The sequence below is a fragment of the Cyprinodon tularosa genome, unplaced genomic scaffold (genome assembly GCF_016077235.1).
Source record: "Cyprinodon tularosa strain WSP-4 unplaced genomic scaffold, ASM1607723v1 ctg157, whole genome shotgun sequence".
Classification (NCBI taxonomy): domain Eukaryota; kingdom Metazoa; phylum Chordata; class Actinopteri; order Cyprinodontiformes; family Cyprinodontidae; genus Cyprinodon; species Cyprinodon tularosa.
In genome coordinates, this window is record NW_024038405.1 from 958,456 (window position 1) to 985,297 (window position 26,842).

A 26,842-nucleotide genomic window follows, 5' to 3' on the forward strand; every position below is an offset into this window, starting at 1 on the left:
TGTGGTCATAAAGGGATGGACATGGTCAGCAACAATACTCAGGTAGGCTGTGGCTTTGCAACAATGCTCAATTGGTACCAAGGGGCCCAAAGAGTGCCAAGAAAATATTCCCCACACCATGACACCACCACCACCAGCCTGAACCGTTGATACAAGGCAGGATGGATCCATGCTTTCATGTTGTAGACGCCAAATTCTGACCCTACCATCCGAATGTCGCAGCAGAAATCGAGACTCATCAGACCAGGCAACGTTTTTCCAATCTTCTATTGTCCAATTTCGATGAGCTTGTGCAAATTGTAGCCTCAGTTTCCTGTTCTTAGCTGAAAGGAGTGGCACCCGGTGTGGTCTTCTGCTGCTGTAGCCCATCTGCCTCAAAGTTCGACGTACTGTGCGTTCAGAGATGCTCTTCTGCCCACCTTGGTTGTAACGGGTGGTTATTTGAGTCACTGTTGCCCTTCTATTAGCTCGAACCAGATTGGCCATTCTCCTCTGACCTCTGGCATCAACAAGGCATTTCGGCCCACAGAACTGCCGCTCACTGGATGTTTTTTTCTTTTTCGGACCATTCTCTGTAAACCCTAGAGATGGTTGTGCTCGAAAATCCCAGTAGATCAGCAGTTTCTGAAATACTCAGACCAGCCCTTCTGGCACCAACAATCATGCCACGTTCAAAGTCACTCAAATCACCTTTCTTCCCCATACTGATGCTCAGTTTGAACTGCAGGAGATTGTCTTGACCATGTCTACATGCCTAAATGCACTGAGTTGCCGCCATGTGATTGGCTGCTTAGAAATTAAGTGTTAACGAGCAGTTGGACAGGTGTACCTAATAAAGTGGCCAGTGAGTGTATATATATATATATATATATATATTAGAATTAGATTATGCCCTGATCTTAAGTAACTCAAGTATAAATAACTAAACTAAATAAAAAAACAAAAAACAAAACCCAGACCAAAGTACCTGAAACCCTTATATTCTATAGTTTATGTCAGTATCTTTAATTGCTCCAGATAAGACTTTATCCCTGACAGCTAACATTTTATAAGCATAATTAGAAAGATTGTTTTAGAAAAGGCATGAGTAAACATTTTAGGGAGTTGTTATGGAGTGGAGCTGAGATAAACATACATGGACATGCACGAGGAGCCTTTTTTCCTCCCACCTATGTGTGAAGATAGACCAAAGGCAAACAGGGAATGTGCTTGGCTGAAAGGAGGACTGGAGCAGACAAACAGACTGGTCAAAGCCAGCAGGCAAGAAGGCAGAGTATTTACCCAAGGTAAGTATTGAAATCTGCTGACGAGCTGTGTCCATCCAGAGCTGAGCTTTAGCTATGACTATTTGAGCTTTTGTTTTTTGGTGTTTTATTCCTACTCTCTAAGTTTTCATGTGAAATGTTCAACAATCCAGTGCTGAATTTAATATTTAGCATTATTTCAAAATAAGTGTATTCCTTTGAAGCTCTATGCAGAAGGTGAACACAAATCAGCACATTTATTTAAATTATTCATTTTTCCAAATATTCTGGACAACAAAGGTTTGACAAGCAAGACCCCTTTACTGTAATACCCCCAAAAAATCTGAACTCCAAATAGATTTTAAAAGCAGCCTTATTAGAAATAATTTCTGTCAGTATAAAAACAACTGCTTTATAAAGGTCTTAAAGGTTTATTTTAAAGAACATTAGCAAACATACATTATCAGGATGAACCAGGAACAGGACAGACAGGTCAGAGATGAAGTTAATGAGAGCTTTAAAGCTTATGAGCATTTTTATCTCATGTAGCACAGCTCAATTTATCCTCTATTTTAAAAACAAAATAAGGTACGAATGCAAACCTACCAAGACATGGATGTTCCTCTGGACTGGCTGCACAAGCAAGGAGGGCATTTATTGGAGAATAAGCAAGGTGCCCCATTATATAGCTCAAGGAGCTAAAAGTCTGCAAAAAGATTGTGGTAATGTGAATCTCTCAATAGGAAAATTTGTGATAACTAAGGTTTATGAAAGAGCTGAAAGAAGAATGTTGATATTAAAAGATAGAAATAGTAAGGTTAAAATATAACAGTTGATAAAATCATGAAAACTTGAGACTAAAGAACAGGTTAACTCTCCCACAGATCATTACTCTGACAAACCATCCACAGCTAAGGATGCTTTAGCTCAAAACTTATGCATGTGTTATCAGGGCCAAGTCAAAATACAAACCTCAGATAGATTAGATGGGTTTGACTAAACATAAATACCAATGGTCACAATCACTCTCCAGCCAATCTGACTCAGTTCAAATCGATTTTGAAGGATGGTTTAACATTTCAATCACTATTTGTGAAAAGGGGGTAAAGATATACCTCCAGACTTGAAACTAGTTGCTGTAAAAGGTTTTCTCCTTCCAAGGAAATTCTGTCTGAAACCAAGGCTATTTCTAAAATCCATATATTATAGCTTCTATCTCCTGTTCCTAATGGTATTTCAGTTATTAGGTTCTGCAGACATTGTAGATGGACCTTTCACTGTGTTTCCAAATTCCCATTAAGCCTCTTTCAGTTTCCTCAAACGCTTCTCCCTGTGTTCTCATCCCCCTGATTCCTCTCTGCCATCTTAGAGATATTGCCGACCTGAGTCAGATTAACCTGCTTACTGTATTTATATTACTGCATCACAATAAACTGTTTAAACGTATCCTCTGGCCCTCGGAGAGTATTTACACATGTGGGGTAGGTATTTTAACAAAACCACAGGTATAGATTATTGATACCAGTTTATAGTGCTGCAAACTTGTGTGTCAGGAAGTTGCTCCTTGTCAGTGTTGGCACTTGCAGAGGTGTTGAAAGGAAAGACTCAGGTGCCAACTGAGACACCAACACTGTGGGAAATGACACTGGTTATCACACCCTTGATTTTTACACCATAGTTTCTTTACCTCTAACACAAAGGGCCTGTCTTTTCTTATTACAAAGTAATTAATGGGTTAGGAAATGATAAATTCTAATATCTGCCACCAACAGATGAAAGCCCTCACATTTGCAACTACTACAGAAAAACAGGAATCCTGATACGTGAGGTGGTTGTGTTTTCATAGTGCAGCACAGAATAACATAGGAATCTAACCTTTAGCTCCTATAATTTGTGATTCTCGAAAAGAGAAATATCAAGACAAAATGTAAGAATGCATTAAAATGTGGGTATTTTTCTTTACACAGGCCTATTGGAAAAACAGCCTGAAACATATAAGATGTTTGATATTTCTAATGTTCAGTGAGAAATCTGAAAACCGTCAGACTTTAACCTGAGTGGGATTTGTTTTTCTCTGCTTGCTGTGAACTCCGGTCCAGACGGTTGGACAGAAAGACAGACAGAATCGCGGTGCTGGCAGGACGAATATACACACTGATGTCTGCTTTTAATGTTTGTTTTTGCTTTTATTCCATTTTCCTGGTGGTCCCCATAGTGACATCAAGCTCTTATTTATGACAATAACACTGCTGTGCAAGATGTCGTTTATCTCATGTTTTGTTGTTGTTACTCTTACAATTTTTTTCTTTTCTTAACCACTGATTTAAAACAAATCACCAGGGCCAAACAGCAATTTCCCTGAGCTATAACAAATGCTGCCTAGTTGAACTATTTACACCTTCAGGGTGCATCTACAGCTGTATATTTTAATGGGATTTGCTATGGACAATCACATAGTAGTAGATAATATAGGTTTAAAAAGGAAATTATGCACTTTTATAATATTACAAACTATATAGAGGACATCACTAAACATCTACTTTCAACAGCGTAAATAGGTCATTTTTATTCCTGGACTTTGACTGAGTTATTCAATGAAATTATCTTTTTTTTTTTTTTCTACAAACAACCCAAAGTAGCTTTGCCTATGTGTTTTTAGCCATTCCGGTGCTGTAGGAAGAACAGGTGTCACTGTTGTTTTATAGCCTCTAACTTTACTTTTACTTTATTTATTTTTTCACAAATCAAAATAGAAACTCAGAATACATTAATAAAAAAAGAAATGTGATGGAGTGTGACAGAAACCCCATAGGGCTTATATCAAAGGCCACACCCCTAGAACAACAAAACACTTTTTTTTTTTTTTTACATTTTAACTTACAGATTTCAGGGAGTCAGTATTTGTAAAATCATACATGACTGTCTTTTTTGAATAACAGTATTTTTTTCAAACACTTTCTACTATTTATCTCTGAAGATTTGAAATATTTTCTATACTCATTCCATAGTTTTGCATCACAATGCCGAAAAGAAAACTGCACTTGAGTTTTAATACTTAAATGGTAAATGAAAAGACAAAGCTTGTCTAGTATTATAAGGAATGGACTTGGCTGTTCTTAACAAAAATAATTCATGAAACTATCAGGAGACTGACCGTGTTTTATCATAAAAAAAGGTACATGTTTGATAAATATTAATTGTTCGTAGAAGTGTTAATGTGACATGTGCTGACTTGGTTTTACTCCACACATTTGAATTTATTTTGTAAATTACATCCAATAATTTCATTTGGGTGCATCAAAAACAACATGGATAGATAACAAATACATGCTGTATTTTTCAAATTTTGATTTCGAAAACAAAAAAATTGACTTAATTTCCTTTGAGGGATGAACTAATAAAACAAAAACAATACAAAAGAGATGGGGTTGTAATTTGGTAGGCCTTTCCCAACAGTGGCAGATAAATCAATTTGTTTGTACGGTGATATAATGAAAATATTGGCTTTCTGTTCTAGAAAGTGACAAAATAATTTTGCAGCTATGATTATTTTCGGAAATATGTCTCAAATCACTAAACATGACATTCCATTACATTTGGAGGACAGATTTTTGTTACCAAATTAAAAATAAAACGACAGCTAATTGCATGTTACATTATGTTAGATGAAATATTTAAGGTTTTTTTGTTGTTGTTGTAGATAGGATTTTCAGTCTGTTTGATTGTACTTTTGAAAAACATTTTTAATTAATGTAGCCTTTTTTTATTCTGATTTATTCATTTATTTATATCATTCTCACTGTAAGATCTGAAATACCAGTTTATCAGGAATAGCATTTTTTCAACCAATATTTTAAAATATAAAACTCAAATATTTTTGTAAGGAAATTGTGTTAAAAGGCTTTTTGAAAAATATTTGTTTGCAACTAGGAAAAAAAAAGGAAGAAATGATAATTAACTGTGTGTTGAGCTCTGGGCCCTGTCTGGCTGAAGACCGGCCCTGGTGAGCCCTAAAGTGGCTTGGCTGCTGCAGGTGTGGCTTTGATCTAAGTGTCAATATTTACAGGTCCATGTAATAAAGCTTCATTCAAATCGCTGCCATCCTGTGAGCCTTTAATAGTATGGCTACTCTCAGCCAATCAGCGACAAGCCCGCAAAGATCAAAGAGGAGATTAACCAACCAGTGTTCCTCCAAAGAGTCATCCTGACACGGAGCCGCTGAACGGACTATATAGTCAGAAACTCACCTTTGGAAGCAAAACAGCCAAGGCCTTTTAATCTACTCACAGAAACACAGTTCCTCTCTGCTCTGATTGACCTAATGGCGACTGGTGCTGGTGAATGTCCCAGCAGCAAGGCCGCACAGTACCGGGTGGATCACCTCCTTAGTGCGGTGGAGAGTGAACTGCAGGCCGGCAGCGAGAAGGGAGACCCCAGCGAGAGGGACCTGAAAGTGACCCTTGATGAGCTGCAGCTGTGGCAAAAATTTAAGGACCTCACAAACGAGATGATCGTTACAAAGAACGGCAGGTGAGCCTCAGATGATAGATAAAAATAATGCAACTGATTTTGGCATTTACTTAATTATATTTAGTTACTTTAACACAATTGTTTTATGTCCCACCCTGCTAACATGAAACAATTGTTAAAGTAACTAAATATGATTAAATAAATGGAAAACATTTTGCATTATTTTTTCAAATAGATAGATAGAAAGACAAATAGATATATAGGTAGAAAGAAAAATAGATAGATAGAAAATAGATAGATGGAAAGAAAAATTGATAGATAAATGATAGAAAGATAGATAGAAAGAAAATAGAAAGAAAATAGATAGATAGATAGATAGAAAGATTTGATGATGTGGCCTAAATTGCTATTTATGCCGTCTTTCATTTAAGGCGGATGTTTCCAGTTCTGAAGGTAAACGTCTCTGGATTGGACCCACATGCCATGTATTCTTTCCTGCTGGACTTTATATCCGCGGACAACCACAGGTGGAAATACGTTAATGGAGAGTGGGTACCGGGAGGTAAACCTGAACCCCAGACCCCCAGCTGCGTGTACATCCACCCGGATTCTCCAAACTTCGGGGCCCACTGGATGAAGGCTCCGGTCTCCTTCAGCAAAGTTAAACTCACCAATAAACTGAACGGCGGAGGTCAGGTAAACATTGAGCTGCTTTCTGCACAGAATGACAACATTACAGAGGTTTATTCATTAGAAGATGGGTCAATTCAGATTGGTGAGTTGGCTTATGTAAGTTTATAAGTTAAGACTCTTTTACCCATTGTTTGGTTATGTATTCACTCTTTTTAATCGTTTAATAATTTAGCTTTTTAAATAAGTAGGCCTATGGATAAACTAGATTTTCTCTTTTGCTTTAAAAGTTCTTCACATAGATCAACATTTGTAAGGCAAATAACTGGTACAATGCATTTTTGATTACATTAAAGTTCAATGTAAAAAACAACAACAAATCCTTCAAAATTGAATTTTCTTCTTTTGTCATCTGTTTCCCATCAGTGATAACTCTTATATTCATAGAAAGTATATAGACTTTAAAAGAAATCTACTTTGTCTATGACTGCATTACTTCTTTGTGCAAAAAAATTAAAATGTGACAAAGTAAACCTTTCTTCTAATTCGGATACCCCAGGGGCAAATGATGAATCGATATCCCCATCTGCAACATTATATGCTGCTTGTTAGAAATGTAAAGAAAATAGATATTTCACATGCAAGAAAGATAGATTTATAAATAACATTGCAAAAGGCATGCAGTAGGCTACAAAAAATATGATTTTAATTCAGTTTTCTTTTTATGTAATAATAAAAGTATAATGGCATTAATTAAAAATGGAACAAAATGTTGAGACATAATATTTTAGTGATAATATGGTGGAAGTGGAGAATTCAAAATGAAGGAATGCTAAGGGTTAAATTAAAAAGCAAAATTTCATTGTATTGTGAAGAAGTTCTTATAATAATTAATATTTTAGCTTAAGTTCAACATAATTTTCTAAGATTATTTAAGATACTTAAAATAATAACTAAGTAAATAGTCATATTATATTATTTAAACACAAATGAGGTGACTGAATGTTGCCTAATTAACAGTTTGTAAACAGGAAACTAAGTCATTTTTAATTTAGGGTAATCTTAAAATTGACCTAATCTAATTAATAGGGCCACAGTTTTGTGCAGTTATTAGTGCAGCTCTAGTCTTAAACATGTAATGTTTAAATATTGAACAATGACAAGTGTTAGTGCTTTATAAAATCTATTTATTATCATTTGAGGATTCCTAATGTCTTCCCCTTTTAGAATTAAAATAAAATAATCATTACCCACTTCATTATCCTGGTATAAAAAATACAAATAAATGTAGCATCTGCTATCAAACCATAAATGGAATGAAAAGCTTCTCCCTGACAGTCTCTGCCAAGATGTCTTGTTGTGCCTTAGTGTTCAGATAATCGGTTTGCTTGCAAAAATGATTTGTTTTTTAGTATAGTTTTGCAAAGGTTTCTTAAGCTAAATACAGATCTAAATTCTCTTTCCATCATATAAACATTTTCAAGCACAACTTTTTATACATTTCTTAGCTTTTACAAAAGTCATCAAGCTCAATTATTACTATTTGAGCTAAATGCTGGTATAAAATTCTTACTAAAATTAGACAGTTATTCAGTGATGCCAAATATATTAGCAAGCTTTTATTTTTTAGCATTTTTTTCTCCAAGTTTGATCTTAATATCAATGCAACTGTAAAGCAGTTATGCTATTGTTCATATGTAATGAACTAAGATTGGTATTTTGCTGAGTTTTATCAATAAACTTTTTTTTTGTATTAAACCTAAAGTCATTAACCTCTCAAAACCCACCTGTTTTAAAGCATTTACAAATAATAGCTCAGAATGCATGGAAATTACACTGGTAAAATGTTTACCAATATAGTCATATTAGACATCGTTGGAAAGCTTAGATTCTCCACAATTCAACCACCAAGTTGATTTCATAGACATAGCGAGCACCAAAGCACAATTATAGCAGCATGTCGAAATGTAGCATGACAAAGCAGCCACAACAAGCAAGCATGTCTTTATTACTGCTGTTCAAAAAAGACTTATTATTTTGGAGAATAAAAAAAACAACTTTGAGTCATGTTTGAATGAATGCAGCTTGGAGAAAAACTAAAAGATGTTAGCTTTCAAATAACGTATAACTCTGGAATTTTGTGCGTACAGTTCCTCAGTTATTTGCTTTTCCATTTGGGTATGCACAATAGGCGAATTTCCCAGAAATTAGGTGGATATTAAGAGGTTAAAGCTGGATTATTGTTTCTTCTCAACAACAAGACTTTTCATCATTCTTAGCTTTTAGTACATTTTTGTTTGCATACACCTAACAACCTAAAGGTTTAATAAAGTAGTTCAATCAGTTATTCATTATTTTTGTTAGCCTTGTTTAGGATTTGTTTTAATGCAGAAATTAGTAATATAATATTTTAATCATTCTTAAATATCACATTAACAAATGTAATCTTTATATAAATATAATAAAAAGGTATATGATTTCATTAGCTAACATTTTACCTCAGAAAATAATATTTTGCAGTGTTGCTACTGTTTCTTTTCAAAAGCAAGCATTAAAAGTAAAGTGCAAAAAGGAATTATAATTAATCTTCCTTCTGCTTTCTTATCTTTCTTTCTTTTTAAAGATTATGTTAAATTCTTTGCACAAATATGAGCCACGTATCCACATCGTTAGGGTTGGAGGCCCTCGACGGATGATCACCAGCCACTCCTTTCCAGAGACACAGTTCATTGCTGTAACAGCGTACCAAAATGAAGAGGTTAGTATAAACACAGTTAGAGGTCAGATCTTAGTTTCTTGGTTTAAACCATTATTATAAAGCAGGTTCTTTTACCTTCAGGCCTGGGTGCCCTGGACAGTCAGCCTTATCTCAGTTTATAAAAAAACTCTCAGATCATGCAAGCAAAATGTCACTTATGTGCACAGAATATATTTTTATTTTTAGCAAAGCCAACTGTAAAGTGTTTCTGAATTTCAGATAACGGCTCTAAAAATAAAGTACAATCCTTTTGCCAAAGCCTTTCTTGATGCAAAAGAAAGGTAAGAGTGAGACTAAAAGTTACTTTTACCACAACATCTGCATGAAATCAAAATATGCACACTGCTCTTTCTCTTGTACAGGAATGACAACAGAGACATGAGGGAAGACATAAATGAGAATCCACAGTCTGGCTACTCTCAGTGTAATTCTGTATATATATAATTTTTTAAAATCTTATACTTATTTCCTTATTTTATGGTGCTAATATTATGTACTTTCCCTTCTGCGGAGCCAGTGGGCAGCTGGTTCATTCATGGCACAGGGACCCTCTGCACACCCACCAGTCCTCACAGTCAGTTTGGGAGTCCCATGGCCCTCTCCCCCTCCCATGGCTGTGAGCGTTTTTCCAGCCTGAGGAACCACCGCTCTGCCCCCTACAGCAGCCCGTACACCCACCGGACCAGCTCACCCAGTGAGTCCCTTCATCATAAACATTTAAGCTCTTCCCACTTTGCATTTTAACTAGAAACTTAAACAAATGTTGCTGGATGGGTGAATGGTTTGCATTCCACCTGCTTTTGTGTGTTTTAAGGCACAAAGATGTAGTGTTTGGATTTTGGCAAGGTCTGTCCAAGGAATGGCTCTTGGCATACAGGTGCTGGTCATAAAATTAGAATATCATGAAAAAGTAGATTGATTTCCGTAATTCCATTTAAAAAGTGAAACTTGTATATTATATTCATACATTACATACAAACTCATATATTTCAGATGTCATTTTGTTTAATTTTGATGATTACAAATGACAACAAATGAAAATCTCAAATTCATCATATCAGAAAATTAGAATATTACTGAAGACCAATAAAAACAAAGGATTTATAGAAATGTTGGCCAACTGAAAAGTATGAACATGAAAAGTATGAGCATGTACAGCACTCAGTATTTAGTTGGGCCTCCTTTGGCCTGTATTACTGCAGCAATGCGGCGTGGCATGGAGTCGATCAGTCTGTGGCACTGCTCAGGTGTTATGATAGCCCAGGTTGCTCTAATAGTGGCTTTTAGCTCTTCTGAATTGTTGGGTCTGGTGTATTGCATCTTCTTCTTCACAATACCCCATAGATTTTCTATGGGGTTAAGGTCAGGAGAGTTTGCTGGCCAATTAAGAACAGGGATACCATGGTCCTTCAACCAGGTACTGGTAGCTTTGGCACTGTGTGCAGGTGCCAAGTCCTGTTGGAAAATGAAATCTGCATCTCCAAAAAGTTGGTCAGCTGCAGGAAGCATGAAGTGCTCTAAAACTTCCTGGTATGTGGCTGCGTTGACCCTGGACCTCAGAAAACACAATGGACCAACACCAGCAGATGACATGGCACCCCAAACCATCACTGACTGTGGAAACTTTACACTGGACTTCAAGCAACGTGGATGAAGTGCCTCTCTTCTTTTCCTCCAGACTCTGGGACCTTGATTTCCAAAGGAAATGCAAAATTTACTTTCATCAGAGAACATGACTTTGGACCACTCACCAGCAGTCCAGTCCTGTTTCTCTTTAGCCCAGGCAAGACGCTTCTGAAGCTGTCTGTGGTTCAAGAGTGGCTTGACACAAGGAATGCGACAGCAGAAACCCATGTCTTTCATACATCTGTGTGTGGTGGTTCTTGAAGCACTCACTCCAGCTGCAGTCCACTCTTTGTGAATCTCCCCCACATTTTTGAATGGGTTTTGTTTCACAATCCTCTCCAGGGTGCGGTTATCTCTCTTGCTTGTACACTTTTTTCGACCACATCTTTTCCTTCCCTTCACCTCTCTATTAATGTGCTTGGACACTGAGCTCTGTGAACAGCCAGCCTCTTTAGCGATGACCTTTTGTGTCTTGCCCTCCTTGTGCAAGGTGTCGATGGTCGTCTTTTGGACAACTGTCAAGTCAGCAGTCTTCCCCATGATTGTGTAGCCTATAGAACTAGACTGAAAGACCATTTAAAGGCTTTTGCAGGTGGTTTGAGTTAATTAGCTGATTAGAGTGTGGCACCAGGGGCCATCAATTTTGAACCTTTTCACAATATTCTAATTTTCTGATATGATGAATTTGAGATTTTCATTTGTTGTCATTTGTAATCATCAAAATTAAACAAAATAAACATCTGAAATATATGAGTTTGTATGTAATGTATGAATATAATATACAAGTTTCACTTTTTAAATGGAATTACTGAAATCAATCTACTTTTTCATGATATTCTAATTTTATGACCAGCACCTGTATACATACAAAAAAATGTGACATGTTTTAACTACTGCGATATACAGCTAAAACCAGTTAACCCCTTCTTTATGTTGCAGCTGGCTACTCGGATAACTCCTCAACAAGCTTGTCGATGCTCCCGAGCCATGATAACTGGTCCAGTCTGCAGATGCCGACTCATTCCAGCATGATGCCCATGGCCCACAATTCCTCCTCGGGAGCCAACACAAGGTCTGTGTTCTTATCTTTGTTTGGATCTACTTAATCTGCTTAGAAAACTGTGCCAGATGACTGCAAAGGAAAAGAAAAAAAATGCATTAAAAAATCAATATACCGGTACCTACAATGCAAATTAAGAAGATTTCCATTCCACAAACAACAGAATAGGAGATGTAAAAAGAAAAACAAGATTACAAATAAATCTTTTTTTAAATATATCCCGCTCTCACCTCAAAGTTTCATGTATTTTATTTGCATTGTATGTGATAAAAGAGAACATTAAATGCATACAGTATCTGTAAGAACTGTGCCTGACATGATTAATGAAGTTCCTAGAAGATGGACTAAGGCATTACTGCCCCCCTGTGGCTGACTGGAGAACATTCTTTCACACCATTCTTCATCAGGTTCTCCTGCAGGCTGAAGAAAATAAATTAATTGAATGGGATTTTATTTATAAGTAACAGAGTATGAGGAAATAAGTAGAAACTCATGCCATACTTTACAATTTCATTTACTAAAATTGTTGTAACGCATTAAAAGCATACCAGTTACTCTCTACTCTAGCATATAACATTTTAATAGTCTGAAGTTAGCTAGATTTAGGGTATTCAATACTTTTGCAAAACACTTAAAATGTGACATAAGTCAGATCTTTGGGGACAAGTAAAGCTTCTTCAGTGGCTTCATTTTAGAATAAGCTGAATAAAGATAATGGCTTGAAAATGAAAAATTTTACTCTGATCAATTCCAGCTAAACACTTGGAGCAATGCAAGGTAAGGTAACATGCAGGCTAACGCATGATGATAAAAGCACGTAAAAAAAAATTAAGGGATCCAAACTATATGATAAGGTATTCCATCAGGATGATAAAAAAAGGTTTAATCAGTACTAATAATGACTGGAATTTCTCATCTGCTCCATGTTTGTCTCTCTGCAGTCAGTACAGCAGCCTGTGGTCTGTGAGTAACTCCCCACTGACTCCAGTGTCTCAGGGTGGGGGGTTAAACAGCTGCCTGGGCTCCCAGTTCCTCCGAGGATCATCCAGCCACTATCCCAGTCTGTCTCACTCTGCCACAGTGCCCCCCTCTGGCTCTCCCATGTATGACAGCAGCTCCGTCACAGAGGTGCATGATGCCACCCACTTTGAATCCTCACCCCTCAGCCGGCTGCCCTCAGCTTGGACCCCTGTTTCCCCCCCATCTCTTTGATTAAAGTATGTCAGGATTAATTTAAACCTTCTCCTACAGATATTTCATCACTGATTACTTTAAGGGGGCTTCCAGACTTTGATTGGTGAAGTGCATGTCAGGGTGTTAAACAGGTTTTAATCTGCCTCTAAACAAATCAAAGGCTGCGTTCAAACTGCAAGCCTTAATGCTCAATTCCGATTTTTTTGGGAAATCCGATTTTTTTTTTTTTTTTTTGCATTGCAGTTCACATTTCCAAATATATGCAACTTATATGTGATCTCCTGTGTAAACTGCATTCATACAGCATAAGTCTCCCGCATGCGCAGTAGAGGACGCAATGACGTCACAAGCCAGCATGCTCTGTGTTTACGGAAGTAAACATGAAGGTAGTTCTGGAGAGCATCTAACGATCTTTCCAAACCTTAAAACCTCAATCTTTTCAAGACTGTTAAAAAAAATACTACTCATCATCCGCCATGGTGTTTGTTTTTCTTGCCGTTTCTGTGTAGCAATAAGCAAAATAGTGACCTATGTCGGTTACTAATGGCCTTCAGGTCGAATGAATGCGACCTGGCCGTTCAGACACATTTCGCATTTGAAAAGATCAGATTCGTATCGGATTCAGGACCACATAGCCAAGTGGCCTGGGTCGCATTGGAAAAAAATTGGATCTGTGTTGTTCAGACTGGCATGAAAAGATCAGATCCAGGTTGCATATGGACAAAAAAAAAACGGATTTGGGTCACTTCAGGTTGCAGTTTGGATGTAACCTCCGTTTACTAAAGAATTTATTTTTTTTTTTTCAATTAGTTGATCTTTTTGATCTGCTTATATTAAGCTTAACTGAACAAATTAATTGCAGGAAATCATAAAGCTCTGAGAATATTAATTAGGAATGAAGAATGTTTATACTGTAAATGAGAAATCATTAGAGGCTCTGTAAATAAATGATTTTGTTTCTGTTTTTACCAAGTATTGCCTTATGAAAACTTTGATTGGAATGGAAATAAATATGTTCTTCCTATATTATTAAAAGCAAACTTTTCATTTCTTCTGTATCCTTCTCTTCTTTGACACTGGCCATGTGTAGCCCTGGTTTGCTTCAGAATAAATGCATTCAGTGGAGATATTACATTAAATTACACTTGGTTATAAAGCAAATAATTAAATGCCATGTCATAAGCAACAACATGAAATGTTAGACGTTCACGTTTAGAGAACATCTTTTGTTTTCTCATTTACTTTCAGCCTTTTTGCATTGTTGACTTTAGTGCTTTAAATGGGTGTTCACATCTCTGAAAGATTTAATCACATTACAAACTCAGACCTTAGAGTTTTTTCTCACTAGGGATAGACCAGCATATTAGATCATGGCTTTGGAATGGGGAACCTTATACATAATGTCTGAAGTTGACTACCAGATGTGGTACTTTGTAAAGAACCTTCTGCTGCAGTTACAGCTGATTGTCTTTTGGGGTATGCTCATCAATCTTTCTAAAACACAGTGGAGGGCATTTAGGAACACTACCAGTGTTGTATTGCTGGATGATCAGCAGGTCTCCATTATTCTGTAGATTCTAACAGACTCCACCCATCAGCTCTGATCATCTTGCTTAGCCCTACGGGCAAAAAAGCATCCCCAAGCATCGGGCAGTGATAATCTGATTGGAGGAACCTGTTCTACATCTTTGTTGAGTTCCCTACATGAAATAACTGCATCTTTTTGAGACAATCTCAGAACAATGTTTGTTGATGTGATTTAATGAAATACAGGAAATAAACCAAAAAGATATGAATACTTTTTGTTTATGAACAATCAACTGTACTCCAGTAGAGTAGTGAGCTGTAAACAGGAAAACTGGTTTAGAGTACAGATGCAAAACTGAACAGGATGATCTTTAGATATGTGACAACCTTAAAAACACATGTAAAAAAATCTAACCTTTAACAGGATTAGATATATTAGGCTGTAAAAAAAATACTGTTTGATTAACTATTGTTTTTTTTTTGTTTTTTATTTTATTTTAACAAAATCACTAGAACCAGAATTATTGCCACCCTTAATGATTGATTCTTAGAAAATGAACCTAAAGTATTTTATAAGTAATGCATCAAATTTAGAATGGGTAAGAGTTGTGGATCTTGCAAACAGAAATCTATCGATAAAGAATAAAAAGTGACTCTGGGGCCCATTGGTCTATGCTGCTCTTTAAACTTGGAAAGAAACATACTATTGAAATAGTGTAGATCTATATTGATCTGCAAAAGTGAGCTGATATAGAATAAATTATTTATTAAAATAAAAAGGCTTGAAGTGAAAATATTCTTTTACCAATATGCAGAGTGCAATGGAGGACCAGGAGAGTCACTGAGAGAGAAAACATCAATTTCAAATGTAACAATTAGATCTTACAATTAGAAATCCAATTATAAAAGCATTTTAAACTTAATTGTTAAAGGATCTTAAACTGTAAATAGTGTTTACTAATTCATTACAAATTACTTCATTTTAAAAATGTATGTTCGTATCTGTCACAGTTCTGGTTCTGTTATGTTTTCTTTTGAGTTTTCAGTTTTACTTTGCTCCATGTTTTCTAGTTTTAGTGGTTCAATTCCTATTTTGTCGTGTTCTCTGGTTATTTTTCAGTTTTCAGGTTTTTATTTGTTGCGCTCTGCTGCCCTCCTTGTGTTCTCCTTTTCCCTAGTTCCTTTCCTGTTCTGCTCTGTTCACACCTGCTCCCAATTATCTCGTTAGTCCTCTTTGTTTCAGTCTCCCTTAAGTACACTCCTTATGCAGTTCCTCAGTGCAGGTTCCTCGTCTAACTTCCTCCAACTCCGTCTCTGTGAGTCCTCCTCCTCCTCGTGATTGTTTTCCCCCAGGTGTCTCCATGGTTTCTGGTTTGTTTGACTTTGTTTTCATGTTAGATTGTTGGATTTGCTGCCTCTGTGTTTAGTTAACCTTTCATTAAACCTACAAGAAACTCACCTCTGCCTCCCTGCCTCTGCATTTGGGTCCTCACACCACAACCAAATCCTGACAATATCCTGTTTCTAAAAGCAGATTTAAAAAACATAATTCATAAATCTGATTAATAATACCTTTTTTTTTATTGCACCTTTAGTCAGTTTCCGTTTTCTTTTTCATCTTGCGTTTTCAAATCCTTTTCGCAACTGAATTTATTTTCACTTTACTTTCTCCATTTACTTTGCAGTCAGCCTTCTGGTCCCTGTGCATACTGAAAACCAGTTAAACCAATCATGATTGCGACTCAGATGTAAGCAGCTCTCTAATTGGTTAGAATGCCACACTTGTTTCACAAAATGATCAATGAGCAATGACCTACAGTGGTTTTTGAATCTCTGTTTAGAAATAGGATTTGAAAACACATTTCAGACAGCAGTATTTCATAATGAATTAATACAATTTACAATTCCTTTCTCATAATTCAATTAAAAATATGAAATTAGAAAACACTTTTCAAGTCGGATTTCTAATTGTACCTACTTTTTAAATATTAATTCAAAAATAGCTGTTTTCTTGTCCTCCATAGAGCACTGGGAATGGTGAAGGAATTAAAAACAATCTACTAGAGAGAACGACTGTAAAGGGCAGAGCCTGGAAACAATATGATAGTCAACAGAATAAAACTAAATTGCCTCACTTAGAACTAGGACTAACAGTAGATAAGATTTATAGTGTTTCATTCATTTAGTACAGATCCTTGTAATGATGTAGTTAAAAGAGAGTTAATTTGTAATAATTTGGTGATTTCTTTAATGCTTAACTGATAGACACTCAATTCTGGACAAACTATAAGGTACAAATAAAACAAAAAACACTAGCATGCATAAATGTCCAACAGATAGTATGGTCAAATAAATCATTTCATGTGTAATTTGGATGTTAATTGCCCTTTTATCTAAACAAACAAATGCTGTAGCTATGCTCCTCTGTCTATGTCTGGCTCTAATGTAATTGCAAGCTGTTGTTTCCTCCAACAAGTCCCTACACAGCTTTTTAACATGAGCGTGTCATTAAGCAAACGAAAGGGTATTTTAAACATTATGTAAAAAATGTATCTGGTTGTCCAAAGAAAACCAAATCATTTGCAGCCTTGTTCATATCTGATAGGGTTTTCTAAATACAAGATGCTTCCTATAAGAGTTTTTATTTATATTTCAGGTTTAATAGCTGTGCAAATCTCTTTCATCTTTTTTTTTTTTTTTTATAGTAACAAAACCAATTAGATTTTTCCTTAAACTATCATATTTTGGTCAATACACTGTGACTCACAACTTGAGCAAATATTTTACCAAGATTGAAGGACTCATTGTCTGTGAAAAGAGTATTAGTTAACGTTGTGTAATAATGATTAATTAGACTTTTTATTACTTGTTGGATAGATTTAATTGGAGAAAACAGCTTGGTCATACTGCCTGTTTAGCTAAATGTATTCCATCTAACTGAGTTTGTGGTTAAAAACAGAAACAAACCCATATAGGCCCAACCTCACAATAGTTAAGACTGAAGTATCTGCTGTTATAAACACAACACAATACATCTTCAGAGGCCGATGGCTTAAATTCTGTTTTAGAGGCAACAAGAGACAAATTGACTGCTCGGCATATGTCTTAATGGTGTGCCTTATTATCAAATGGCCTGAGTTTGTATAGCTCTTTAACGCGTCTCAAGCCATTATTATAACCTTTAACATTCTTATTTTTATCTTTCTTTGGTTTCTTTACTGTTCCTTTCAGGTAACAGTTTGTCCCTCTTTCTGCAGATAAAATTCAACACATACCCAGTATCTCCAGAAGGTTAATGGTTTGACGGAAAGGAAATCAAAGCAAAAATGCTGTGCAACTTAGTTCTTGAAAGGAAAGGAAAGCACTATGTCCCCCGAGGTCGTCTAAGATGCACCACACAGCCCAGTTTATCAAGATGAGCAATAGGGCATATTATGTCATCCTATGCATTTGGGGATGTGGCTCTAGATGAACAGAGCAGAAATCAAATTTGCCACATTCAACACCAGTAGATTTTCTCAATTCTTTAGTCCTTTCCTGATATCCTATATACGGAGTTAACAGTCAATTTGTTTGGAAAGCCTTAATATCACCTGGTTAGACCATCTGCTTCCTTCTCAGTTGGGTTATTTTACTTTGGCATAGATTGTACAACGTCTATAAAAACATGATAGCACCAAGCTGCTGTTTTTTTTTTATCCAAACAGTCATGACACCAATCTGTCGTTCAACTAAACCTCAAAGATGACATATCTAACTGAGTTTTATATACAGTGGTAACCACAGGAGTAAAATAAGCTCATTATTATGCTCAAGTAAGATAATATAACCAGAAACATGTTTTTAGACATGGTGCATTACTGTGCTAGAAGTTGCCATCAGAAAATGGGTACATGTGGCCACTAACGGATTGACATATTACTTATTTAGAGAGTGACATTTAAGTAACGCCTAGCAGCTATCAAGTGGACTAAAGTGTGTTAAGGAATGCATTAAGTACAGAGCTAAATACGTTGAGTATTTTCCATGACTGGCTGATTCAAGGGCCTGAACAATTGTACCTGAATCAGAGGTAAGTGAGTGTATGTTCATTTTGTAAATTCTGGGTAAAGCTGCTAAGAGTGAATTATGTAATAAAGAACACAAACTAACACAAAGAACACAAACTAAGGTTTGCAAATGCACTCAATTCAACTCAATTCAATTCAGTTTATTTCTATAGCGCCAATTCACAACATGTCATCTTAAGGCACTTTACAGTTAACCAGATCATGCAGTCAGATTGATTCAAAGGTTTCTATCTAAGGAAAACCAGTTGATTGCATCGACTCATTGACTCAAAGGCAATCCCTCAATCTAAGCATGCTTGTAGCGACAGTGGAGAGGAAAAACTTTCTTTTAAGAGGAAGAAACCTTCAGCAGAACCAGGCTCAGTGTGATTGGCCATCTGCTGAGGATGACAGGGGTTCAAGGAGACAGAAGCCGAGATAGAAATAGAAGCAGAGATACAAAAGGCAACTGTCAACCAGCTCCATGGGGCGGCACCAAGCCAGCTCTTATGTCAGAGGATGAAGAAAGCATATCCAGCCAGTCACAGTCAAAGAAACATGACTACACTGAAAAAGAGGCCGACCTCGAACATCTACTGTTTAGACAAAGGTGTTCATGGCAGAAGCAAAGCTGATATTTCTCTCTAGGATGGTGTCACAGCCAATCAGGAACAAACCAGATGAAGCTACTATGAGAAAAAACAGAGAGAGCATAGTGTTAGGGTGTTGAGAGAGTGTTAGTGTTAGAGATTGAACTAACAAATTCTGTAGAGTGGGAGAATTAAGATAGAATGAAGAAAGACAGGTCCCTACCATTCTAGCATCCCTCCAACAGTAGCATGCTAGTCGGGAGCAAAGATTATGTTCTGTGGTCTGTTTAAAGTAAATCTACAGTGTTTGCAAGCCTTAGAGAACCCACCAAACCATGAACTACAAATGTGACTCCACCAAGAGAGAACGTTATGTGGAATTATTGAGGCAACATCTTAAGTCCGGAAGTTATAATCTGAGGGCAAATTGACAGTCCAAATCAACAATAAGGCAAAGCAATTTGGCTTGAAAATAAAACTCAGAACATCAGAGCTGAAAAAGTATTTTGGGGCAAACCTGAGTTAATCACTTGTTCTGTCAGGAAGAATGGGTATTCAAGAAACTATCATGAGAAGAAAGAAAATTAAAAACAATCCACCAGACTTTGTCTTCAAGTTTGAGGACGTTTCGCTTCCCATTCAAGAAGCTTTTTCAATTCAAAATGTCAGGAATAGCGTTGAACTCAACAAAGTCCGGTGGATTGTTTTTAATTTTCTCTTTTGGAACGACTATGCCCTGGATGACTGGGAACCTTCATCAGCATCATGAGAAGGTTGTGTGTAATAATTACCTATAATGTTTAGCTAAGGGTGTACCATTTTAAAATAAATTTTAAAAGTAACGTTAATAAAATATAAAATATTCTTCCTCTCATTACACTGCATTTTAGGTTTTGTGTTCCCTTGATAGTCGATTCCAACTGTAAATGTTCTGATTATTCTTACACTAATCCTATTACCATGCCGTGTTGGTGCATTATTGAAGAGTATTGTTTCAGATGGTTATTTTTGAAATTATTTCCATCACTGTTATGGCCAAAGGAAACATTAACATCATTAGATAGAGGAAATAAGTCGACCTTTCTAGTTGAGCCAATTATATACCTCATGTATTATTATTTTTTCCTCTAGTCAAAGGGAGGGGGAAATGGAGAGATTTATATTAAAAAAAATCTATAAAAGCTAGGAAGGCAGGGTATTTCACCAAGCCTAATAATCCCATTATGAGCCCAATGAAAAAAAAAACGCTCTCGGTCAAAGCACGGCACATTGACGCAAGCATTTCTTGACGTCAGTAGCTGCAGTGAATGAGGGATGGGAGGAGGGTAGAGTAATGGGGAAGGAGAAATGCGTGTTTACCTTCTCTTCAAAAAAAATACACCGTCTAATGCATGAATGCAAATGCAGTTATATGCAAAAAAGCAACAAGATCAAAAAAAATCCCCTGACTTTAAACGTGCACATTTTACATTAACAGTAAAGGTGCTGCAGCGCCAGTAATCTAAACCAGATGTAAATGGAAAAAGCGATCCTCCGACCCAGAGAGTGCGCATAAATAAATCAGCAAAGGAGATAATGATCAGTGTCTCTTCTTACAGAATTTAAGTGTCAAAAAACAATATTAGAAGATCTGTGCAATTTAACTCTTAGAGGGAATCCTTCAAATAGCTTAGAGAGAGAAGAGGAATGGAAGGAAACGAATGAGATTCATTTCTAAGAGCAAGGAAAGTGGCTTATGTAAATTTCTGCTGCATGCCTTTAAAGCTCTTTCGTGACTGTGTTGAAAATTACAGCAAAAAGGACCTGCACCAACCTCTTTGTTATGTTACTTTGGCCCTCAGGTCATTTTTTTTTTTAGGTAGTCGCATAAAGCGGGTCTCTTTTCTGCTTTCCACCGCTTTAACAAACGTTGCACACCTGCTGTCAGTCTGGAAAGGGGTCAGTGGCTCCTTACGTGTTTAAAAGAGTGAACACTGCAACCAGATAATCTGCGTTTACCCCCCCACCATCCGCCTTTTTTTTTTTACTGAAAACACCCAGCAGCTTTCGTGCGTCACTCCTGATTAGACCTGGAGTCTGACGTCGCAAGCGCGGCATTCAAGAATTAAATACCTCACAGAAACTTTTAAGTCAGACATCTTTTTTTAATCACATCCGTAGTGACGGAAATCTGTCGTTTCTTTCTTTCTTTCTTTCTTTTTTTTTTTTTAAGACGCGGATCAACATTGCAGTCAGTGCGTAATATCCATCTGACCAGAATCCAAACATAATCCGAGCGCCACACACGTGATCCACAAAATCTCTTTGGATACAAATATTTTTTTTTCATCTCATCTGGCCAAAAGCAGAAGGAAAAATAGGCCGTGGACAATCCTGTGAAATCATCTTGTCCGATTATCAGTGCGTTGCTCAAAGAGCTGATCGGCTCCATGCCTTGCCGCGTCTCCAGATGCCCGCTTGGCCGGTGCTCGGCAACTTTGCGCGCCGATAGAGGCTCACAGCAGAGGCGGGATCTGAATGAATGCGGCTGAATTTTTTTCTCGGTTCTGTTCTTGGCATCCAAAGACTGTTGGATGTGTTTTATATCCCGCCGGTCAAACGTATCTCACGCTATCAACAGATACGCGTAGATATATATACGATTCGGCGGGCGCATCACTCCAACACCAGACCGCGGAGCAGCAGATGTCGAAGAAACGGAAAAGTCCTGATGATCAGGGCATCCAAGAGTCTCCCTCTGCACGGAGCAGCGAGCAGCAAGGTAAGAGAGATGGCTGCTAAAACCTGTAGCAGTTGTGAGAGCGCATGTGTGTGAATAGTTGGTGTTTCTTAATACATATAATTACAAGTTAGATCCACAAAATTTACTTTATGTGAAAGAGTGACACACATTTTTTAAATAATGCACTGCAAAACTGATCTAAGAATGAGCTAAAGTGTCTTAAAACAATTTAGCCTTAATTTGAGTAGGTAAATGAGGTAATTTGCCAATGGAATTAGTATTTTTACTCTTAAAATAAGACAATTAGATAATATGCGCTTAAAATGAATAAGCACCAGAACCTCAGGGTCAATCTAGGCTGTTCCAACAGGAAAATGAATGAGCAAAACCTCCATATATTCTAAATAAAGACAAACTATACTTTCCTTCATCCTTTGCTAAAAAATAGATGCATATATGTAAACATCCATGCTTTTTAGATAAAAGGTAAAGTGGATCAAATTCTTTCAGGTTTGTGTTCTGGGGCGAACATCTTTTCCATCATCATTACTTACCTACTTGCATAAATTTTCTACATAAATTGATTATTTAATGGGTTTTTATGAAAGTTAGTTATTTATCTGTGATTTCACTAAAGACTTCTAGATGAATGCAAAGACACATCATTTTCTCTTTACCCCATATAACACAAAATCTAGTTCTGAAAAGAGCAGGAATTCTGTACTTACTATCTTTAATGTTAGTATATTGATGTGCATAATTAACCACAGTGCTTTTGTTATCAAGTAATTATGAATATATGAAAAAATAGTAAGTATTGTTTGGAATATTCCACTTGATTATTAGGGGGGGGAACAATGGCCACAGCCGTGGCCAATGATTGGCTAAGGGTGACCATGGCCACCCCTGGCCCCCCATCTAGCTCCGGCCATGCTTAATTCAAGAAAAAATGCACCCACTGCAAGAAAAAATTACTTATTTAGATTTACATTTTTTGCAGTGTGTGAGGTGGAATGAAATTCATATAAGATTTTAAAATTTTACTTCATATAAATTTCAAAAGTACAGTTTCCATTGATTTTCAGCCCCACTTAGTCTGACAGTGACATAGTAGCCAGAAAAGTTAGATCTCATTTCACTAACAGGAAGCTAAAGGGGCACATCTGTACTTTCAAAATGAATGCCTAAAGAAAGGTTTGATTTTTCTCGAAGGCCTTTCCACACTAATAAAAATAAACATATATTTGTTTATCTGTGCCGTTTGAATTCATTATTTATGGTTAAGCATAATATTTAGATAAAAAATGCTGGACAGACGCTGTCTAATTACTTCCTGAGCTCATAACTTTGCCTTCTCCACAAAATACGCAAAATCTGGCTCTGAAAAAACATGAATTTTGTGTTTGTCATGTCAAATGCTGGGGCATGGGCGCTTTTAGACGGGTGCCAATAGGGGACAGGGCCCCTGTAGAACTAGTCATATAGCCCCTGTTATTGGCCCTGTAATTAAACATAAAGTGCAAAATCTTCATTGTTCTTAGTAGAAAAAATAACAAAATAAATTCAAAGGACTTAAAGAAAAATTATATATATATATATATATATATATATATATATATATAATTTATTTATTTATTTTTTGTTTGTTTTTTACTGACGTTGTACATTTGCTAAAGAACAACCTGTTATCTCTGCTTCCTTCTCAACATACATCTTCCCCTCCTTATTACTCCCCCTCCTGTTACAGCTGGATGCTCTGCTTTTAAAGCAAAATGTCTCATTTTAGCTGAGAAGAAAGTAAAACATATCTGAACACAATATACAAGCATTTAGAAATGCATTTCCTGAAGGAAAACCTTAAAATAATGACACTGGGAAACCGTTAACAGATTTTATTGAAAACTGCATAAAAAAAATAAAAAAAATCTATAATGGAGCACAGCCCTCTATAAACATTTAAATTTCTCAAAAGAATAAGGAGAATAAAAAGAATAACAAAACAGCTCCCCTCTACTTTCTCTAGAGGCAAACAAACTAATGAGGCTCACAAATGATATTATAATGATATATAATAGCAGTCATGCTGCACACATTACAAGTAAGTGAACATTTACTCTTTTTTTTTTCTTTCATCAAAATCTACTTTTTAATATTAAATAATACAGGAAAAGCTTCAAACATAGTAAATAATTACCCATCTTTTACTTAGACCACTACTGCGCTAGGAGGAACTTTGGAGAAACATTGTTTTGTGCCCAAAGTTCTGCTGTTGTTCTCAAAGAGACTTCTTCTGTCAGGATTTGGATCAACATGTTCAAAGCCACAATATTAAGCTATGCAAAGTTATTACTTATGAGGCTGAATTTAACTTCAACTCTTCAGAGATGTATTAGAATGGTCCATTCAAACTCTGCATTAATCCAATTAAGAATCAGTGGCAAGACTTGAACATTGACAGACATTCCTTATGTGTTAAAGAACATCTTATGTGTTAAAGGTGAATGAGCAACAAATATATGTTTTCTAGATAAGCTTGCAGAGAGATATGCCAGAAGATCAGAGATTGTTTGGGGGAAACAATCGGATTGTTTGGGGAAATATTGAGTCGCAGTTGATGAATGTGAATGCCTACAACACCTTCTATTTGTTTTATGTAAAGAGAAAATTTAAAAACTTTTTTTTTTTCATTGTCCATTTTACAAATGCAAACAAACTTGCATTATTTTTATAGATATTGAAATTACATACACTTAAGTATGTGGTAATGTGACAAAACTATGAAACACTGAGCTGAGATGCTTACGCTGAAGTAATGAATAATGGGCTCTATGGACAGCTCTACTTCTTCCTGAACTTAAGGTAGCTCTTTTATTTCCTGTCTTTCATTACTGGATGGAATGATTAATCAAGGTGTGTCTGGCCATGGTTACTTAGGTCAGGCACGCCTGGATTAATCAGTTCATTCAGTAGAAAAAGACAGGAACATAAAGAGCTGCCTTAAATTCAGGAAGTAGTGGAGTTGTGCATAGAGCCCATTGAACAAATAATGGAATATTGTTGTTGTATGCTTGTTCGAGGGGCTTTTAGTCTACTTAGGAGTCATGAAGTGATCGTTAAATGAGGCTACAGCTTGATAGCTTTTGTCATTCATTTCAAAGTGTAATAATTTAAAACAGTATAATTTAGCTTTGATCAAACATCCTTTTCACATGATTCATGTTTAGAGTGTCATGGCAGAGTCCCGTACAGGTCCGATTTTTCTAAACTGTATCCGCACGGACCTTTAGAGTTCAGAACCGAGACCTGAACCGTAACCCGCAAATATCCCCATTTAAAACCCGGCCGGGACTGCACAGACCTGTAAATAATAAAGTGCAAGCTGACCCATGATCACAAAGTGTACACACAGCTGTTTACAATAACAGAGGCAGAAAAGAACACTGCCTCACGATCACATCCAGTGCATGCTGAGCTCACAGATTAATGGCAGTAAATAGGATTAAGAGCTGCTCACTGGCACAGTGGGTAGCGCTGCTACCTTGCAGCAAGAAAGTTGCGGGTTCATTTCCTGGCCCGGGGTTTTTCTGCATAGAGTTTGCATATTCTCCCTGAGCATGGATGGGTTCTCTGTGGGTACTCTGGCTTCCTCCACTGTCCAAAAATATGACTGTTGGGTTAATTGGCTTCTCTAAATTCTCCTTAGTGTGTGTGAGTGGTTTGTCTCTATCCTGCCCTGTAATGGACTTGCGAAGTGTCTAGGGTGTATCTTGCCTCTCGCCTGTAGAAAGTTGGAGATAGGCACCAGTACCCCTCGTGACCCACTCCGGAAAAAGTGTGTCAGAAAATGGATGCATGGAAATTGAAGTAAGTAGGTTTTCCTCGTTGCTGAAAAAGTTACGGTTATTGTAACATTGTTAAATAAACTTATTTTTCAAGATGTACAGTTAATAAAAAAGAAACTGTAAATAAGTTTAATTCATTCTGTAACTCTATCATATATACCCACGCACTCGTGAAATAATATGGGTTTTTTTTCTACCCGTAGATGTACATTTTATATGGGTAGCCGACCCAGTTCAGGACTCTGTGTCATGGTGCACCCACTTTCTTCTTATTTGTCAATTTATCAACAACCCAGTATTATTTCTGGTACTTCTTTTATTACTGCTAAGGAACTGAAGCCATACCAGTGTCTGTTGCACTGGCTTTAATTGGTCACCAGATGTCACTGTTTTTCATTGTTCTCTGTAGGATGAGAAGGAATGCCTCATCTCTCCATTGGAAGTGTACGGTAAAAGAAGGGCAGGTTGCTGGTCTTGTTTGATTATAGGCTACTCACTTCCAACTTACTTGACTTAAATAATCAAAGATGGGCAGGATAAACATAACTGTTTTTCTCTGCTGGGTTCAAAATGGCAGCTTTTTCTTTAATTTTAATGAGCAGCTTTGGAAAAATCTAAGCAGCAAGAACAGCCATAACAAAGATAACATTTACAGCCTTAAAACAGAGCTGTGCCTGTTTAAAGAATGCATTGAGAATAGTCTTTTTTCTCTAAAATGTGCTGCAGTTTGATTTAATTGATAAAGCTAACACATTGTAATGGCATAACTGTCTGCTTTGGCTTTGATTAAATGTAAATGATAATATGTGGGTCATGCAACATCTGCAGAAGATCCATTAAAGGTGTAGTGGAGGATTTTCTTTTTCCAGCTGGATCATCAAAATAAATGGTCCTCCTAATTATCAATCATTCTGGTGATATGTTTACATAAAGCCATCCTATGTGCTTGACCTACGTGCTATTTCTGTCCCCCCATCTGGACATAACTCCACACATATATTTGAACAGGTTAATGACATCAGCAAATGGCAGTTGGTTACGCTTCCTTTGCTATGGCCCAATCCCAAACCTGCCCCTAAAAACTTACCCTGAGCACAAGGCCTCCGTTTGCTCGTTCCCATGGAGGGTGC

General features: G+C 36.7%; 2 protein-coding genes across 5 annotated transcripts in view; both read left to right on the forward strand.

Moving 5' to 3' along the window:
* Positions 1 to 1,246: 1,246 nt before the first annotated feature.
* Positions 1,247 to 13,266, forward strand: tbxtb (T-box transcription factor Tb). Of its 2 annotated transcripts, XM_038280109.1 has the most exons (9): positions 1,247 to 1,286; positions 5,311 to 5,774; positions 6,146 to 6,410; positions 8,968 to 9,102; positions 9,322 to 9,383; positions 9,465 to 9,526; positions 9,620 to 9,796; positions 11,668 to 11,800; positions 12,730 to 13,266. In XM_038280109.1, exons 2-9 carry the CDS (start codon positions 5,566 to 5,568, stop codon positions 12,998 to 13,000), a joined length of 1,314 nt encoding a protein of 437 aa, XP_038136037.1. In that variant the 5' UTR covers positions 1,247 to 1,286; positions 5,311 to 5,565; the 3' UTR covers positions 13,001 to 13,266. The 2 variants fall into 2 exon arrangements, with proteins under 2 accessions (XP_038136037.1, XP_038136038.1); XM_038280110.1 differs by lacking the exon at positions 1,247 to 1,286 and having other exon boundaries at positions 5,308 to 5,774.
* Positions 13,267 to 21,341: 8,075 nt separating this feature from the next.
* pde10a (phosphodiesterase 10A) overlaps positions 21,342 to 26,842 on the forward strand; it is a 120,828-nt gene continuing 115,327 nt past the window's right edge. For 2 of the 3 annotated variants that reach the window (XM_038280158.1, XM_038280160.1), the window contains exon 1: positions 21,342 to 21,909. In XM_038280158.1, the coding sequence (XP_038136086.1) occupies positions 21,666 to 21,909 (244 nt within the window). In that variant the 5' untranslated portion in view covers positions 21,342 to 21,665. The remainder of the gene's footprint in view (positions 21,910 to 26,842) is intronic. The other variant, XM_038280159.1, reaches the window with a different exon arrangement.